The 18,963-nt window shown below is 41.1% G+C and overlaps 1 protein-coding gene across 6 annotated transcripts in view; it reads left to right on the top strand.

Annotated features, from left to right (window-relative positions):
* Positions 1-18,963, top strand: part of DNAI1 (dynein axonemal intermediate chain 1) — a 138,909-nt gene that overhangs the window by 53,285 nt on the left and 66,661 nt on the right. For all 6 annotated transcript variants that reach the window (XM_054002477.1, XM_054002474.1, XM_054002478.1 and 3 more), the window contains exon 13: positions 9,461-9,708. In XM_054002477.1, coding sequence (XP_053858452.1) covers positions 9,461-9,708 — 248 coding nt within the window. The remainder of the gene's footprint in view (positions 1-9,460; positions 9,709-18,963) is intronic.

The following is an 18,963-nucleotide window of genomic DNA, read 5'->3' as shown; positions in this document are numbered from 1 at the left end:
GTGTGTTGCCCCGTGGATGCCCTGTCATTGGAAGTGTTCTAGGCTAGGTTGGATGGGGCTTGGAGTGAGTTGGTCTAGTGGAAGGTGCCCCTGCCCATATCAGGGGAGTTGGAACAAGATGATCTTTAAGGTCCCTTCCAACTCAGGCCATTCCATCATTATGTGATTCTGTTTGAGACTAACAATTGTTTAGGTATTTGTGTTTTCTTTCTTTCTTTCTTTTTTTTTTTTCAGTAGCTCTTAAAATCCATTTATGCTAACCCCCAATTATACACTTAACATACCTGCTTAAGATACATAATATTTCATGTACTGAAAATAAAAGCAAGCAAAACCCCCTACAATTTCTGTCAAAGAAGTGAATATCTGGTTTATATCCCAGGCTTATACAATGAGGAATTCTGATAAATATTGTCCAAATTTAATGTTCAGTAGCTGGCTGCATTGAAAAATGGGAAGAGGTCCATTAGAGACCTGGGAAATGCTTAACTACAAATTAGTAGAGGCCTAGGCAGTCCTCTAGAAGAAATATCACTGGTTTTATGACCTGTTTTTATACACTTCCCTAAATATTTGATGTTAACTACTGATGCAAATGGGTTAGGGGCAGGTGTTGGATCTGTAATGGCTACTCTTAATTTTCATGGTGCATGCTAGTGCAAAACTGACTGCATGCCCATATGTAAGACTCTGCTTCTTCCTTGCTCTTCTATCAAATCTGGGTCTTCTGCCAAATGTCTTCAAAAATGTTCTCAGAGCTGCTGTATCATCTCTCAATGTCTCCTCAATGGCCTGAGCTGTACATGTCCATCTCATCAGGCATCATCTGTCTGTTTCCAAGAGACCATAGCACTGCCATAAAACACTAACTTTCCTGTCTCTTAATTATGGAATACATAAGCATCTCCTGCAGTGTGTGCATCCCCCTCAAAGCTGTTCTGGTCAGGAATACTAAAATGCTGGCAGCCTGGCTTGTTTGCAGGCTGCTTTGATTATCCAGAGGCAGCACATTTGTAGATATCCATTTGTGGCATGATCCTGGGGATTTCTAATCATTGCATGCCACCTGGAAGGCCCTCACTTGGCCACTTGATGGCACTCTTAAATATTTAATTGGTTGCAAATGTTCTCAAATTTCATAGTTTCATAGAACAGGGATAGAGGAAACAGAGCCTCAGGTATTAAAGAGTGAAATACAATCAAAATTGGAGCTTATATCAATGAAAACAAGAAAGGCAGGAGCAAAAGTTCAGGTGATTGTGGCAAATGCTGCCCAGTGTGTAACGAGAGGATTAGCACCTGTCTGGCTTCCCAGCTCCAGAGTGCTCTGCAGAGACAAGAGCTGCCTCAGCCTTTCCTCATGGGAGAGGTGCTCCATCCTTTTGATCATCTTGGTGGCCTTCTCTGGACTTGCTCCAAGAGGCTGAGGTCTGATATGCTGAAGACACCAGAGCTTGATGCAGCACTCCAGGAGGGGTCTTATGACAGCAGAGCAGAGGGGCAGAATCCCTTCCCTCAACCTGATGTTAGCTTTCATAAAATACAGGCAGCTGCATCATTAGTATTTACATTATAAAATCATGCCCTTATGAGCATTTATTTAAAGAAGAAAATTTAAGGAAGAATTATAGTGTGTCTGATCAGAATGAGAAAATTCTGTTTTTTTATATAGAGCATTGCAAACTCAGACAAGTCACATATTCCTTCTTTTTGCACTGCTCACCTGCTCCCCTCACTTTCAGGGGAGCTCAGATGAAATCCAGATCTTTCTGCTCTTTTCAGGAAACTGCTACCTCTTTTCATCCCCTTCTCCCCTGTTTTTGTTTGCTTTTGAGCCTCTGCTTTCACAGGCCCTGACAAACAGTGCATGGTTCCCGTGGTTCCTAACTACTCATTTTTGTTGGCCTGGTTGACTGTGGTTTCTCTTGTATTACTCTGCCAGACTGTATTTTAGAGTAAAAAAGGCTATCTCTATCTGTCCATCTCTGCTTCTAAGGTGTGTCTTGCCTCTGACGTGCTGAGCCCACAGTACATATTAGGATGGCAACAAGGCCTCAGGACATGTATAAATTACTACTTGCTTCATCATCTGTTAATTTTGTCTTCTCCAAAATATCCAGAAGACTTTGAAATTCTGGTTTTGTACCTCTGTTATCCAAACTGCAAGTTCCTAAGAGCCCCAGCTAAAAATGTTAACTGGATCAGGAGTAACAGGGATTAGTCAAGCAGCTGGTGAAAGGTGTCAAGCAGAATGTTAAATTTGACATTCAAGCATCTAAATCAGCATAAGCCAAAATAATCTATCACTTGCTTCCTCTGCACTGGTGGACTTGCTCAGCATTTGCAGATCTTGCAGTATTAACACTGGTAATTGGGGGGTACATATTTCCCTGTGATAGGAAATGCCTATGCTCACAGAGTTCAGGCCAATGCAGGTGGTCTCAACAGGGGTGTTCAACTTCCACTGATGAATGTCAGAAAATAAATGCTGGTGGAATTATCATCTGAGGCAGCATCTCAGAGGGGGTGCTGTAGTAGCCCTGGATCTAGGCATTGTTTTCATTGATCCTGTGGGTGGGAATATAAACTCACAGCAGATGAAATATGTGACTGATGAAAAGGCAGGTGAAGTTGTAAATAATACTGGGGACAGAGCTGTCGTACAGAGAGATTAATGTTGTGGTAAACCAGAATTATTCAAAGCAAATGCATTTTGGTGCAGTCAAATATAGTATAATACTTCTCTAGACAAAAAGGAGTGTTGTATTTTGGAAGGCAGCAACTCTTAAAAAAAAGGAAGAAAATCCGACTTTTGTGTACAGGTAAGGAATTTGAGTCCCTAGTATGGTAGCTTGGCAAGGAGGCTGAACATGATTCTGATGTGCGACAGGGAATCCTGAATAGCAGTAGAGATATTATTTAAACATTAGTGAGACTAATACTGGAATATTATGTTTGATTCCAGAGTCAACATTTTCCAAAGCATGCAGAAAAATTGTAGGTAGTTCAGAAAAAGCCCCAGGTTGATTCAAGAGTTGAAGAGCACACACCAAATGTGGAGAGAGAACAACATCCAGTTGAAATTTGGACTTGAATTATGTCTGGCCCTCGCACAAATTCTGGCCATGTGATATCCTCCACTTGTCTCTGGAAAATTTCTAAATATTCTAGTCTTCTCCATGTCTGCTGAGAAGTGGCTTTCTCTTTGCAGCTGTGGAGGCAGTGCCTTTCACTGGATGTGGCAAAGTAAATGTTGGTTCCTGGCTTTTTGCTAAGCAGTACTGTGCAGTGCTGGTGAAAATAAATGGGATTTTTTGAGTTCAGGCTGTGATGGTTATCAAAAGTATGCTGAAATGTGACTAGTGTTCAGTTTTTAAAGTATTTAATGAAGAGAAGCACCAGATATGAAAGAAGTCCTTTATCCAGTCAAGGTAGGCATAATAAGAATTAGCAGTGGCAAGCCAGGTAAGTTATTGCAGTCTGGAGTCCCAGGGGTCCGTCTGGCCCCCGGGCCAGCAACCGCCGTAGGTTTCCCAGATAGCACTGTGCTGATGAGGCGCAGCCTGTCTGGGCCCCCCCAGCTAGCTCTGAGCTGCAGGCTACTTCAGCAAGCACTTGTGGAGTGATTTCAGCTCTTAGTGATTTCAGCTCTGTGCTCGCAAAGTGCCTCAGCAGATGCAGGGATGGAGAGAGGTGAAGGCTGTGTGGAGTTCTGCAGAGATGTCTTTATTGGCAGCTTCTGCAAAGGGTTCCAGTGACAGTTCTTCCGCTGAACAGGGCAAAGGTGTGGGTTTAAGTAGGCTTTTAGGAGATCGGGAATTGTCCAATGGCTGGGGTCGAGGAGAATACGACCTATAGCCTTACAGAGAGATAACAGGGGTCTGATGTGTGGAAGAGGGGCAGCTCTGTTCCACTCATCATGACTCTGCATTTCTTATCTTAGGCTAGTGACTGCCATGGAGGCCTTGCAGGGCCTCTGACTGCTACAGTAAGTCAAGTAAGGAATTAGGTGCAGCTTTTTAATCACTCAAAGCAAATAAATGTTGAAACAAACTGCAAAATGAAACAGTGGCTTCTCTGTTTTTTGAGATCTTCATATGAAGTATGCATATACTTGCCAAAACCAAGTTATCAGGCTCAAAACAAGATATGCCAGTAACATTTTTGGATCTGCGGAAAAGAGGAGGCCAGGCTTTCTGGCCTTGAGTTATGAAGTAATGAGTTCTCAAAACATTTTCTTTTCTGGGAAGGGACTGTTTTGAAAGTCCAATATTTGTATTTTCATTGCCCACAATATGGTTCACAGCCTGATCCATAGTGATGTGGGATATATCAACACAGCATTGTGTTGTACACAAGTATGGTGGACCTGAGTGCTCTGAGCATTTAAAGGAATAGGAACAGAATGAGCACAAATGATCCTATTTAAATTTCTCAGGGATCCTGGGATGAGGTCTGCTTGGGCAGAGCCCTCTGAAGTCCCAGTTCTGTTCTCTGTTCTAGCTTGCTGTAGTGTCTTTGGCAGTCCCCTCTGCTGCTCTATCTCATTCTGTAAACAGGAATGCTGCGTATACAAGCTTAAAGCACTCTCAGGTGCTATAAAACTTTGAGATATTATTGTTGTTCCTGAAGAGCTTTCAAAACACATTCAGCCCATGCCCAAACTCTCTGAGCTCTTGGAAAGATTTGTTCTTTCCTGATTTTTCGGAACTACTGGCATACAGTTAAGCCCAAAGTGCCAGCTATTTCCTTTCTTACAGCACACCAATTCTGTGACTGCAGCAAAGTGTGGAATTGGCACAGCTTTTTAAAATAAGCCAGGAGAGAGTCTTGCTAGAGCAGTGCAAGGTCATTCAACTTGTTTCACAGTGGGTTAGATTAGCCTGTGCTCAGTGCTCTGCTGCACAGGATTTGCTCACCGATAAAAAATAAATAGTATTGAAAATTCACTAATTTGTGACTTGCTTGATCATCATGTCTGTGCCATGCAGATGGAAGCACAGGAATGTTCTTAGATTGTGCTCAGGGTTTTGAAGATTTCCAATTTACTAGGGAAAATTTGCTGGTCTTTTTTTTCTTGTCCTCTACACTTTAAATATTGGAAAGACAAATAAATAGCTGAGATATTTCTTTTGTGAAACTGATCTCTCCTCCAAAGAGGAGATTGCCCCACCAAGTGTAGAGCATAACCAGCCCCTTCCCTTAGCTTCTTAGTAAAGTAGTCCTAAAGGATAGAGCCCCAGCTAGTCAGCTCAAAGCATGAGTGTATCTGGGAGAGTAGAACTGCTTGTGTAGCTGTGATGCTCAGAAACAATCAGTTGTTCACAAATGTACTTCATTTTGCTTTTTTTTTTTTTTTTTTTTTCCCAGATGGGCTCTTAGAGCTCACAAGACAGATTTTAGGTACCAGTAGTTCTTTTTAGTGTGATGATAACTTGATCCAAGCCATATCAGTGAGACAGCTTGCAGACTTGATTTTTAGAAAGCCATCACAGGATCACAGGATCTAAGATATAAGGCTACAGTTTTTTGGAGTTTAATTCCTCTAAAGAGAAAGTAATCTGACAGCTTGTCACACAAGAAACTGTAGCACTGGCTCCTTGTGTAGTAAAAATACTGACTTTAACTCATGTCCGTGGAGGGTCCCCACATTGAGATTTATTATATGGCTGCAGGATTTACCTGAAGCATTGTGCTTTCTACCTTGGCGATGATGTTGCTTTGAGCATAGTTGTTCAGCCCTAAACATTTTGGAGGAAACGGAAGAAAACCATGCATGTCTCATGGATTTGTTCATGACTAAAGAGGGAAAGATACAAATAATTTTTTTTTAATTCTGTCCAGCAAACAAAAGACTTTGATCTGATATTGGACATTTGCTGATTCTTTTAAATTCAGGTAAGGAATAATATAAATGAAAAATCTGTTAAACCAGGTACTTAGTAAGCATCAGAATAAAAGATTCAGATGCTTTTCAGATTATTACTTTGTATAAACTATTTGGTGATATGATAATGATATTCTGGGATACTTTTCTAACACTACAGTATTTTTCTGAAAAGGATTTGGGGTGAATCTGTTCAGCTATAAAGGCATATTCAGGGGAGTATTTTAGACAGTGGTCATAGTTGGTTTGAAACCTGTTTCTGTTTGCATGTGATGTTTACAGGCTCAGTTCTCCATGTTGAGACCAGTAATCATGCTATCTGCATCTTTCCTTAGTAAAACTTGTCTTCCTACATACACTTGTTACATGTCAGTGTCTAAAATTTAGCCTCTGCTCAGGTGAACACTGAGGGCTCCTCATGGAGCCTGTATTCAGTCTGTTCATTCTCTTCTTCTTCTTCTTGTGTCTTCCTGTAAAGAACAAGTCCTGCTGGCATTGATTATCAAAAAAACTGTCCGATATCTCTAATATCTCCAGCCCTTGTATCTCAGGGGAAAAAAAACCCAAAAAACAAACAAAAAAAAAAAAACAAAAAAAAAAAAAAAAAAAAACAAAAAAAAAAAAACAAAAAAAAACAAAAAAAAAAAAAAAAAAAAAAAAAAAAAACCAAAAAACCACTAGTTTGCACTTAGTGGATTTGCATAGGGCAGATCTATTACTCTTCCAGTCCCTACCACTGCATCTGCATGAGGTGCAGAGCTGCTGTCTCAGGTCTGAAGCTGCTACCTTCACTTCCAACAGTGGTTCACCATTGCCAGATCTTGGTCTGTGTCTTTTGCACCTTTTGGCTGTGCTCTGTGATCTTCTAGAATTGATTCACCCTGCATCCTGAGAGTCTGTTTGCCCAGTGTTTTGGGGCAAAGTGCAGTACTCTGCTTGTTTTTACTGAAAACCAAAAACCTTTTTCTTGAAAATGCTGCTCTTTAAAGCTATAGCAAAGATGTGTTGCTGTGGGTATGTGCTGTGCTTGCTATTCTGGAACACTGTATATCACTAATGAAATAAGCCCTTTTTAAAAACTATTAATTAAAGAATATATTGATATGTCACAGGTTAGTACTCTGAATGAGAATTCACCGTAAGTTAAAATAGATTGATATGCCTATGCTCAGCAGGTTAGTGTTTTGCTGAGGTTTATGTCTCATGCTTCAGTGTTAATTGTGGGTTATTCTCATCACATTACCTTTCATCAAGAATAGGCTGTACTTTAGCAATCATATTCTTCAGCTGTACATGTAGTATTCACACATCTGTGATTTAACCCACACTCCTGGTATTTGATAACATAAAGGATAACATATGGGTAGGATTCAGCTCTTAGATTAAGGCAGGTTTAACATTCTGTAGTGGCCACTGCAGTCAATGGAGCCTAGAGAGTGAAGCAGCACTCATCGAAAACTCCCCTTTAAGGTGCTGCTGATACTGATGGTAGCAGAGCTTGGACTCTGAGTGTACAGCCAGCATACACAGACCTACATTTGGATGTTGTAAGCTGCAAACTTCCTCTACATTTCACTCTGCCAGAGCTTCTTCTCAAGGCTTTGCTTTCCTCCTGCCAGACTAACCCTCAGGTGGAATTGCTGAAGCTGCTGAACGATTTCACCTGATGAAGGCCTGCTCTATTACCTCTCACTGAGGAATGTGGGTGGACTCTGTTCCTGTTGGGTCACTGGCAAGAGAACCACCTCCAAAAACCCCACTTAGATCTCTGGCTGAATCACCCTCTGTAGAGGTGTCTCCTCTGCTGTCTGTGCAAGGAACATGGGGCCAGCTCTCTGAGGCTCCTCAAAACACTGCTAACATATAGAAAATTAATATACAATACAGACCTTCTGGGAATATGCCTGGCTGGTCAGCCCACTCCGAGAGAAATAAGAGCATGATATAGGTTAAATTCAAAGGCTGTCCAACCAATTTTACTTCATTCTGCTCTGAGTCACTCCTGGTGGTCATTTCCACAGCCTTCCCAAGTGCTTTTGCTTCTAAGGAGAGCACAGATTCATCCTTATCATGCATGGACCTCAACTAAATATCAGTTCAATGACATTACTTGGTTAAGAACAAAGACAATTCTGTGAATTAAAAGAACTGGAAAATCTTTGATGGAGAAAGTAAGCTCACTTCCTTTTCAGCAAGAATTCTAAGAATAAGATTCCCCTTCATTAAAAAAAAAAAAAATTAGAAATATTATTTGGGGTCAGGTATGTTTAATGCCAGTTTTGGAATCTCACCTTTCTGCAAAATAAAGAAGCCATTTTCCTCTTCTATCCCCAGTACAGAGAGACCTGTGAAAATATTCTATCTTTATAATCTAGTACAAAGCAGCCGTAATAATTTTGTTAATGTGTGTTTCTTTACTGATTCTTTGAATGTTTTAATGTGGTCCTGTTAAACATGGGGTACACAATGTCTGTACCTGCATGCTGACTTGGAATCAGTTTGCTACTAACTCTCTAAAGTTAGTGTTATCACTGGAGTACACATTTACCAAGACCTGATCCTGCAGGTCGGAAAAAATGTTAAGAAAGGCAGGAAGCAGTTTTAAAATGAGAGGACTGTTCTGGAAACAGAATGTATAGTATAGTGAGTACTTGAAACACAGAAAGCAGTAAATTTATTTCCCATATACTGTGTGCCTGAAGGCATTGGCAGTAATAAAAAGCACTGGATGGCTAGAATGCTTTCAGAGGCAACATTGTTTTCATAGATTAGCAAAGTTCCTTCTTTGTTTCTGGAGAGCTTATCTACATCAACAGCTTTTCTTTCCGTTTCAGAGAATTTGGAAATTGTTTTTTTACATGATCGAAATACCCTAAGAATTGCAGAAACAGTCAGGGCATGATAACAAAAAAACACAAAAGAAAGATGATCCTACTGAGAAAAGGGAGAGCTCATTTCAGAAAGCACAAAGAAAAGTTGAAAGTAAATAGAAAAAATATTGGAAAGTCTAGGCAAAAAAAGAGCTTCTGTGCCAAACTGGGAGATGTTGGACATAAATAGAAAATAAAGCTGTAGTGACTTTTATATTGTCCAGTTATGAATAATGGCAATTGATATAATTCTTTATATATACATTAATGAAATCTTTTTCTTTGAAAAAATAGTGGAGACTGAAACATCAAATATCGCCAATACGGAAATTGAAATGGTGCTGTCCTTGGTTCAGCCTTTATGTGTGCAGTGTAGTGAAGTCCTAGGCCACAAAAAGAAGTGTAATCCTAGCCCAAGAAAAGAAATGTCCACAAAATTCTTTCTTTCCTCCACACTTCTCCTCACAGCTCTCTCTCCTGGGAAAAAAAAGCACACCAAAATAGTAATTTTTCTGTATAAGTACATTGTGCCTATGTCCTGGAGGTGGCATATCAGTGGTGGAAAGGATGTTCAAAATGACTATTTGGTCCTGTGACTGGTAACTTTGCATTCAGGTAGATTTTGGGCATAGGCGAGAGCTGTCTGTTTCTACCTTTCAATAGCTGAGGATCCTGGAAACTGATCTGACATCTCCTTGTTTAGATGACTTCATGAAGCAGGGCCATGGCATGCTCCTGCTCTACACCCTGAAGAACCCCTCCTTCCCAGAGTACTCCTTCAGCAGTGAGAGTGGTGTCATGTGCCTGGACTTCCACAGTGACCACCCCTACCTCCTGGCAGTGGGCTTCTACGACGGCAATGTGGCCATCTACAACCTGAAGAAGGCAAGCTCCCAGCCCAGCTACAAGAGTAGTGCTAAGTCAGGAAAGCACACAGAGCCAGTGTGGCAGGTAAGGGTGTTTTCCTTTCCTGTGATTTGGCCTTGAATTGCATGGAGCTTGGGCACAGCAGGAATGTCCTGTATGGGGAAAGGGTGCTGTTTTAGTACATGCGGTTGATTAAGTTATATTTCAAGCTAATTTTGAATTATGCACAAAGGCAAAGCAATGAATCCTTGGTCCTCAGTAGACACTAGACGTGTGAGCAAAAGTGTGCTGTAAACAATTATTTCTCCTTAGTTTTCATTATTAGAGTTGACATCTTCTTGGAGAAGAACTGGTATCTTCTGTATGTACCAGCATGCAACACTATTTGTGTTCCAAACAGATCACAGGATAAGCAGTGCATAAAAACAAATAAAACAAGTATATGAGCCTAAAAGAGAGTGCTGTTGGGCGCAGTAAGTTCAGGGGCAGCTGCCTGTGGAACTGGCTGCCACCAGGATTCAAGACACACTACCTACCTTTTAGTTAACTTTTAGTTGACCTTGAAATACTCTAGTGAATTCAGAACTGCGGTGTGCAGGTAATGTTCTTAAACTACTGCCACTCTGGCATCTGCCACAAAGAGCCACCAGATGGGTGGCACTGTGAAGGGTCAAGGTAAATACATTGCTACATCCAGCTAACTAGCTGTGTCTGCAAGGTAATCTGAGCTCAGATTGAAGCACTGGTATCTGTGCTTTTGATCTTGTTCTTAGCAGTAGAAATGTGGCAGCACATATTTTAACACAGTCTGTATGGGGCTGTTGAGATGCATGGGTGTGTGTTTGGTTTGCTAGCCTGGGCTAAAGATGTTGCTGTGGTGACTATGGCTGTCACTGACTTAGGCTGGCTGATACAGCCTCACGCCAGTGTTCCTTGAACTTTGGCACATGCCTTGCAAGGATTGTCCCCCAGCCATGGCTCCATCTTCCAGTAAAAGTCCCGGAGATCAAGGGAACCTGATGGGACTACAGATGAATGTGGAATATGCCAAGAGCAAGACCTCTGCTTGCTAGAAACAGAGAGTTTGTGCAAATGTAACATTTCAGAGAAGACATGAATTTTATATTTCCTTCCTGTCTGTCCAAAGCTTTTCCTCTAGCAGATATTTATACCTCTTCTATAAGAGGCTAACAGAGTAGCCTGAACACACACACACACTCACACACACACACACACCCATGAAGAAAACGTCTGAGCTTTTCCCATTGCCATTTAGGCTTCCAGTAAAAAAAACCTGGCAAAATAGTAAGTCCTATGTGAAGTTTTTCATGGTCTTGCTGCAGCATGCTATAGGAAGTCGCAGCTGTTACATTAGAGACACAAAAATGCCAGATCTCTTGTGCCCCAGATGATATTGGAGAGGACTGTGTGCTGAAGAGGCGTTATTAGCAGCCTGTTCCCTGCAGACCAGGAGCAGGTACACATAGCAGTGGAGGCATTCTTTGTGAGGTTTGTAGGGGAAGGTTTATGTGTACCACTTGGCAGCAGTGAGGCTCAGAAGTGAAAAAAATCATTAGACACTCTAGGAAGATAGCTCTGAAAAGGAAATAATCTACTCCATGGATATGGATAGATGTGTAAAGAAGTTCCTGCTTCTTTATTTCCAGAGGTTGAGTGCTGAGAATCATAATCATTAGTTTTCTCTGACAATAAGAGAATTTCTCTGAGCAACCTGTTCTAGTGGAGTGTCCCTGTCCATGGCAAGGAGGTTGGAACAGAAAGGTCTTGTTCCAACTTTCCAACCCAAATGATTCTGTGATTCTGTGATTAAAGTACCAATATTTTACTAAACTTTAGAATTTTTAACTTCTACAAAACTAGCAAGCAAAGTTAGTAGTTAGGTGATTGTACAGCAATCCAAAGAGCTTGTACCTCAGTTGGAAAGAGATGAAGTGTAAGCATTTGTCAATATCAGCCAAAAGGTTTAGAAAAGATTTGCACTCCATTCAATGTGATGAAAAGCAGCATGGACTATATGTTAGGTTGAGACAAAGGATTGTTATTCTTCATTCAGCATTAAATGGTTCTAGAAAGTGATGCTTTTTTTCTCATATTTAGCTCAAGGATCCCCTATTCTCCCCTACCACCACCCCACTAGTCTGAGGGCCAGTCTTTGTCTAGATCCTAGACCTCAAAAAAATCCCCCTTTTTTATAGGAAAAATGAACAAAGTAGAAAAGTAACAATGGTATCCTGAGCAATTAGGAGCCTTTGTTCTCTGGACTGCCTGGCTTTTTTCTTTTGAAACAATGCAGTCCTTTCACAATGGAAGCAAAATGGGAAGTGGGTAAAACAGACTGACAGCTCTTTTCTTGTGCTGTTTCATTTTCAGTGACTTAGTAATATCTCAGTATATTTGCATAAAACAAAGCTGATGTAATGTTCCCATTGGTAAGACCAAAATGAAATAATACAAATTTTCTACTTCTGTTACCTAAGAAATAGTTTGTCTACCTTATACCACTCCCTATTTTTTAAAAAAGCATAGCAATGGTTTCTTATAGATTTGGGAATTATCTCTCAAGTATTAAGTGCTATTGCATTGTAAATAATGGAAAAGTCTAGCCTGTTTTAAATTACACATTTCTAATTGCTTATTACTAATGGGTGAGGATCCAAATCATCGGAGAGGAATAAACAGAGAGGAATAAACACGTACATAGACATATGAATGGATATGCATGCAGTTCTGCCATCAAAACTCAGGTGTCACAGGATCATAGAACTAGAAATTATCTCCCACATCAGAGAATTCAGGCCTCTCCCTTTGAATGTAAACACCAGCTTAAAAGGAGTCACCTCCTAAAAAACTGTGTAAAACCTGTCATGTTCTGCTGGGGGAACATTAACCTAATGGTTAATGGTGCCATTAACCTAAACTCTTCTTTAATAAAAATAATTCTCAATTAGTCAGCAAAATCCTCACACTCCCATCATCTCTGAATAGGCCTACAAAGCAGGTCCCTGAACAGTGTGTTTTTTGAGCCAATGGCTCAGTCCCAGGGCTTGGCTCTGAAGGTTAATGAGGTTGGCCAATGTGGAACTACTGGACGAGACTTTGCAGCCACAGGAGCGGTGTTCTCTGGGAAAAGTGACACCTTGCTGGGAAGGGGCTCTCAGCATAGAACCTCTCCTTTTTCTAGCTTTAGCTTTTCTTCTTTCTCCTTTCTTTTAAAAAGTTTATGTTTAGGGTTTATTTACAGCTGAGAAGAGTGATTTTTCTCTTATCTTTTTTCACTGGGATATACCAAATGTTTTAGGTTTGAACTATTTGGAAGCTGGAGTAATTCAGAATTAGGAATTGATAATTGAAACTATGTATTAGGGTTTGTTTCTGTTGCTCAATCCCCTTCCTAAAACACATCTTATTTGACAGATTTGTTTTCACTGTGAGCTTCTATTTTACTTTCACATCAAGCCAAAAGCATGTTATTTCTGGTGAGACTAGTGCAGAGCTAATCCTCTTGCAGAGGGTTGAAAATATTTTTTTTTTATTTGCTCACCATCAGAGTTACTGATGAAATTCCCACTGCAGAGTGTTGACCCTAGGATTTGCAAATGGAACATTTCTTTTAGTTGTGCTTCAAGCAAATCTCGCATGCCCATGTGGATAGTGTGTTTTGGAATTGCTGTGGGGACTTCACTGGTTAAAAACATAACTTTGTTCAGTGTTGATTTACTGAAGCTGATCTGTTCTCCCTGAGGAGCTGCTACCCTGAGCTTCAGATGGTATCCTGAGAGAATTATTTTCTGCCCTATATTTCTACATGGGAAGAGAAAGGGCTGGCCACTGCAGGCTAATTCTTCACCAAATCCCAGTCAGGTTAGATGTGATGCTCATGGTTTGGACAAAGAAGTCAAGGCAAGATGGTGATAGCCTGCAAACTACCAAAGGAAAGTAAAAGGAGTGTCAGCTTGCAGAACAGTTTTCCAGCAGAACTTGTGGACGTCCCATCTCAAGTGTCAACCTGACAAAACACACCTGAAATTGCTCACTGGAGTTTGTCACATAATTGGATTATCCCTTCTATTTGTCTGTTTTCTGTGTTTTAGTCTAAGTTCTTAAATAAATCTACACTGAAGTTTTGCAATTTGTGAAGCCACCCCAAGCTCTCTGAATTTTTGTTTTGTTGATAGAAGTAAACGAAAGTCCCTTTAAAGTAAGCACAGCCTGCTGTTCTTTACCCCATTCTGTGCTTCCAAACACAACTCCACAAAGAAAGGTCTTTATGAAAAGCTGAACATATTTTCTGCACTTAGAAGAAAAAAAAAAAAGGATTTTGTTCATGATCCACTGTCACACCAGCACATTGTTTCATTCTCATGATGAGCATTCTCCTAAATCTGTCATCTGCAGTCAGACAAACAGATTTTGCTGCTTGCATTGCCTCTGAGATGTTACTGCTTCACATAATATTTTGTACCTGTGGCTTCAGGCACACAAATTTTTTAATGCAAAGGAAATACAAGAAAAATATAAGATAGAAGGTTGCTATCAAGGTCAGAATAAAGATCAGCTGTATCAGAACAGCCTCAACACTCCACCTGTTTTCTTCACTAAAAAGCACACAATAGGTGGTTGCTGAGGAGAGTTCAGTGAAAAAAAATCTTGTTCAACTCTGTGATGATAGTGCTAGGGGATAACTCTAGAGGAGAAATAGGAATCTGGAGAATAGAATCTGAAACAGAGACCTGAAGCCAAGGAGTCTAAACCCAAGAAAGGGGGAAGAATCTAGCCTGAAAGCAAAATGGAGCACAAACCTAATTGTGAGGGTCATTTGGCATCAAACCTCTTCAGTAATGCAAGCCAACTGTGTTTCTCATATTGGGTTAGCTCAATGTTTTCACAGAGGACCTTCCTCTTCAGCTCCAGCTTTCTACTACATTGTTTGTGCCGCCAGCCATGCCTTGCATACATGGCCAGTACAAGCAGGACAGACAGTTGAATTAACTTCTGACATCCCAGAAGTAAAAGAGACCAGAGAGGTCACTCATTCTCTACTTGCACAGAAGTAGGAAGCAGTGGGAGAAATATCCATGGACCAGTGAGCATGTATTTTGGGTCCAAAGATCTCTGTCTGTCAGAGGCTCTCTTGCTGGAAGTAATTTTTATTCCTCCTGCAGTCCTTAGCTGCAGTCCTGCTCCCTACACTGAATTCTGTGTCCAGTAACAGGCTGTTGCAGCAGCAGTTGTCCTGTCTGCTGAGTACCTGACACTGGCTCCTCACTGCAGCACCATGAGGCATTTAGTGACTGACTAGCATCAGTTGTGATCCTGTCCTCTCCTGAAGGGAACTGGAGAGGAAGGGCTGTGCTTGGGAAGAGTTGCCATATGCTTGCTGTAGAAATCAGGGTCAAGATCAGCAGCTTTCTGGTTGTTCTTAGGGCTCTGAGCACAGCCCTAATGGAGGAAATCCTATGTCCCACAGAGTTAACTTCTACCACTTTTTGGAAAGGCTGTACTGAACCACAAAATCATCTGGAAGCTTTGGGCTCATTTCTGCATGGTAGAAATGATGGAAACTGCAAGATAGTCTGGTGGCAGAAATGCTGGATAAAATTTTTGCAGTATGCTTATACATTGTCCAAAACTGTTGGACACTGTTTAAGCCACTATAGGTTAGGAAAGGTAAACATCCAAATGCTTATTCCTAAATGTCTTTGACAATAATGAACAAAATCTCTGATAGTTTAACTTTGCTATTGTACTTCTTGAGATGGTATCTTCTGGAGATTCAGAAATTATTCATGGTTACTTTTAAATTGTGCCTTGGGCATGGATTCTTTTGGGTTAGAAATTGTCTAGCAAAGTGTCCATTGCAGATCATGTAATGTTTGTCTAAAAAATGAGCTCTTTTTGCTTTGATGCTGCATTTCCCTCTGTACTTCATTCAGATGCTGAACTTATTTTCTACCTTCTGCTCTCACTATTTCTTGCTAAATAGATTCTTCTCTCATGCTACTCTTACCCTCTTCCTTTTACTTAAGAGCCAAACCATCCTTCTATGGGTTTTCAGATTGATTATTTCTTTTCTGGTGTCTCCAAGCAACATACAAGAAACTTTCTTTGCCTGTTAGTTGCACTGGGGCTAATTTGTGGAGAAAATTTCACTTATAAAATTGTGAAGTCCCTTTAAGTCTTGGGATGTTGGAAGATGTTAGCCTGAGGTTTAAAATACCAGAGAGGTTGTAATGCATTTGTTTGGTTGCTTGCGTCTTTGAATTCTGTTCTGCTGCTTTATAGTGTACATATAAACACACTGATGGGTTGTAATGGCTCTTATACAGCCTGTGAAACAACAGAATGCTGCTCTGAAGAGGATAAAATAAAAGCAAGAGAATGTTAATGGCAGAGTTAGAGGCAAGTTGGGCAGGGATGCTGCAGGCAAGGTCACATTGATACATAGTGAGATACAGGGAGCTGGGGCTGGCCATAACTCCCACCCTTCTCCCACCCTGAGAGCCACGGTGAGCTACCACAGCTTGATGTGGTGTCCGGGGCTCTCAGCATCCAACAGGCTCTGGGAAAGTCTCTCCCCATCCCTGCTGCAATCCACGTGATCCTATGGTGATGGGAACCTTCTGTCAGGCATATTGCAGACACTGTTCCTGATGTAGCAACATCAGGCAGCTTGGGGGTTTGGGTGTGAACCTGCCTGCCCTGTGTGCCTGCTTTTCCTGCACACAGAGTGGGAAACTTCGTATTTTGTCTATTGCAAATTGGGAATCTTGCACCATGAGCACAGTCAGAATTGAAACCAAGAGCTGTGAATTGCAACTGGTGAAATACCCCTGAGCTTTGTTGGCCTCTGGCACGCATTGCTCAGCTGCGTGCTGTGTCTGACATGGGAACACTGACACTGACAGGACAAACAGGTGACAGTCTAATGTCTGGTTCCTCCCTCCTGGTCTGTTAACATGCCAGCCTAATAAATTCACTGGGCAGTGCTGTGAGGGGAACAAGCACACAGATTCCTGGTGAAACACTGTACAAAGGAAAGCATCCAAATCCCAGCAGGAAGAAAACAAACTGAAAGTAGGGCCAGCCTTATCCAGTGCTATTTATAACTGAGCTCTGCTTCCTTCAGATAAATCTGAGTCTCTGAAGCATGAGTAATGCACAAGCCTCAGGCTGGGCCTTTGCCCTGCTTCAGTGGCACTCCTATGTCCATACTCTCTGTTTACTGCTGAGTCCCACCCACCACCACCACATATGCTCTTTAGTAAGAAAAGTTTTGAAAGAAAAAAGTTTTGAAAGAAAGAAAAGCTACCCTTTTTCTATACCCAAAATTTGTGGATGGTCTGATGCCATAAGTCTAATTTCTTGCTCCTCTTGGCTGACCTTGCACCCTTGAGTTCACTTGTGCTGAAGAGATGGCACCTGGTACTCTGAATCCCAGGAAGATCCCATCAGGGTGGAGGGCACTTGATCGAGGTGTAGAAGAGCGGTGTGTTTCTAAAGAACAGTTTTTATGGGACTAAATATGATGTGGGAGTTTATCTTGGAGTGTTTCCTCATTGCTGTTGAGCTCATCTAGTTGTTTTCCCTCAGATATCAGGAAGCTTTCAACAACTTTGGAGGAGAAAACCCTGAGAATGTTTGTAGTAAAACTTGTAAGTAGCCGTATACTGCTAGAAGTAGAGAAATAATTTGCAAAATTATTAGATGGGAAGTCTCTGGTATTGCCTGTAGCCAGAACAGCTATATTCCACCAGATAGGCTGAATATTTGGTGGAACCCATAAATAAAGTCGTCATCCAGCCTCATGCCCATGATGTGGGTGCCTGACAGCTGGAGCTGAGGGCTGCTCCTGGAGCATCCAGGCAGTGCTGGGCTGTGTCTTCTGTTCCAGGGGGTCTTGAGATGCTTTTCATTATCATAGGTATTCTGAAAGAATTCTTCCTCCTGCATCTTTACTTGGTGACATATGATCCTGCCAGGCCGGCTGCCTTGGTTGATGCCTGATTTCTTTGTAGATGAAGCACCTAACTTTGTTTCAGTACCTGTTTACTGTTACCAAGCCTGTCAGCCATCCTGACTCTCCTAACTGCTGTGTTCATCATCACTAACATACAGTGGGTAAAGTAAGGAGAAATCTGAGTAAATCCCTGCCTCTGCTACAGATAGGACGCCAGGGAGTCCTTTAGGTCAGAGTTGCTCATTAAAGATGTAAGAGAAATGCAGGAAGCCCAAACTGATTGAGAGACATTGGAATCTCTGAACACTTTGATATTCATCAGATGTCTAAGCCATTTCCTCTCTAAGGCAAACACTACAGCCAAATATTTAAATATTACTGACTCACCTTAGAAGGAGTTACTCCTTATAGACCTTACCTCTTCAATGGTTGCTGTCATTGAGGCAAGTTTACTTCCTAAGCAAATTGAACTGATCCATTCTCTCTTGTTGCATGATTTAATGGTAAAATGTCAACAGATTTTTCTGCAAAAGACTAAACAGCACTGAAAACCCTCCTTTGCTTAGCAGCTCCTTTATCTGCAGATTCCTGTCATAGCTGGAACATTTGCATTTAAAAGAAACCCCAGATTTTAAGATAGGAACATTTTTCGATGGATTTATTTTTAAGTAACAAGTAATTTTCATTTATCTCTCCCCATCAGCTTTTACTCACACTCAAAAGACTTGTTTGCTATACAAAGCAGTTTCATCTATTGCAGGGAACAAAACAGTCACAGTGTGATTGAACATGACACACAGTAAACATGTAAGAGGTGAGATGAATTTAAAATAAAACTGAACTTTCCTTTCTGGAACTGGGAAACTGTGAACGACAGAAACGAGAAGTGGCAGAGGTCTTGAGAGTGTCCTCTTCTTCCCATCATGCCTTCACAGACATTGTGTTATCATTCTTGAAGTGTTTTCTTCAAAATGAGACCGGGCAGTCTAGGTGTCTTCATCAGTACTGACAGACTGGAGATATTGCCTTCTGTGTCTTACATGGTACACACTTCTTAATACATGTGAAAATATATCTGTGCCACTCCGGCAGTATCACTTTGCTGATTTCCCTCACCAGCCACTGATGCTTTTCTGCACTACAGTCGCTTAGCCAGAAATTCCCTAATTTCTACACATTTAATGCTTTCTTCTTCTTGTCTGTGTCCCTCTGCCCTTGTCTTTATCACATTTCACCTTATTATTTTCAGATTATGTCTCCAGCTGATCAAGATAATGTAGAGTCTTTATCCTAATGGAATTCAATGTCTTTCAACTGCATCATCCGCAAATGTTCTGTGTATTTTGCAATTCAGTATGCAA

This window comes from Vidua macroura, chromosome Z (genome assembly GCF_024509145.1).
Source record: "Vidua macroura isolate BioBank_ID:100142 chromosome Z, ASM2450914v1, whole genome shotgun sequence".
Lineage (NCBI taxonomy): Eukaryota > Metazoa > Chordata > Aves > Passeriformes > Viduidae > Vidua > Vidua macroura.
Note: the sequence above shows the minus strand (reverse complement) of the source record. Positions and strands in the feature narration are given on the sequence as shown.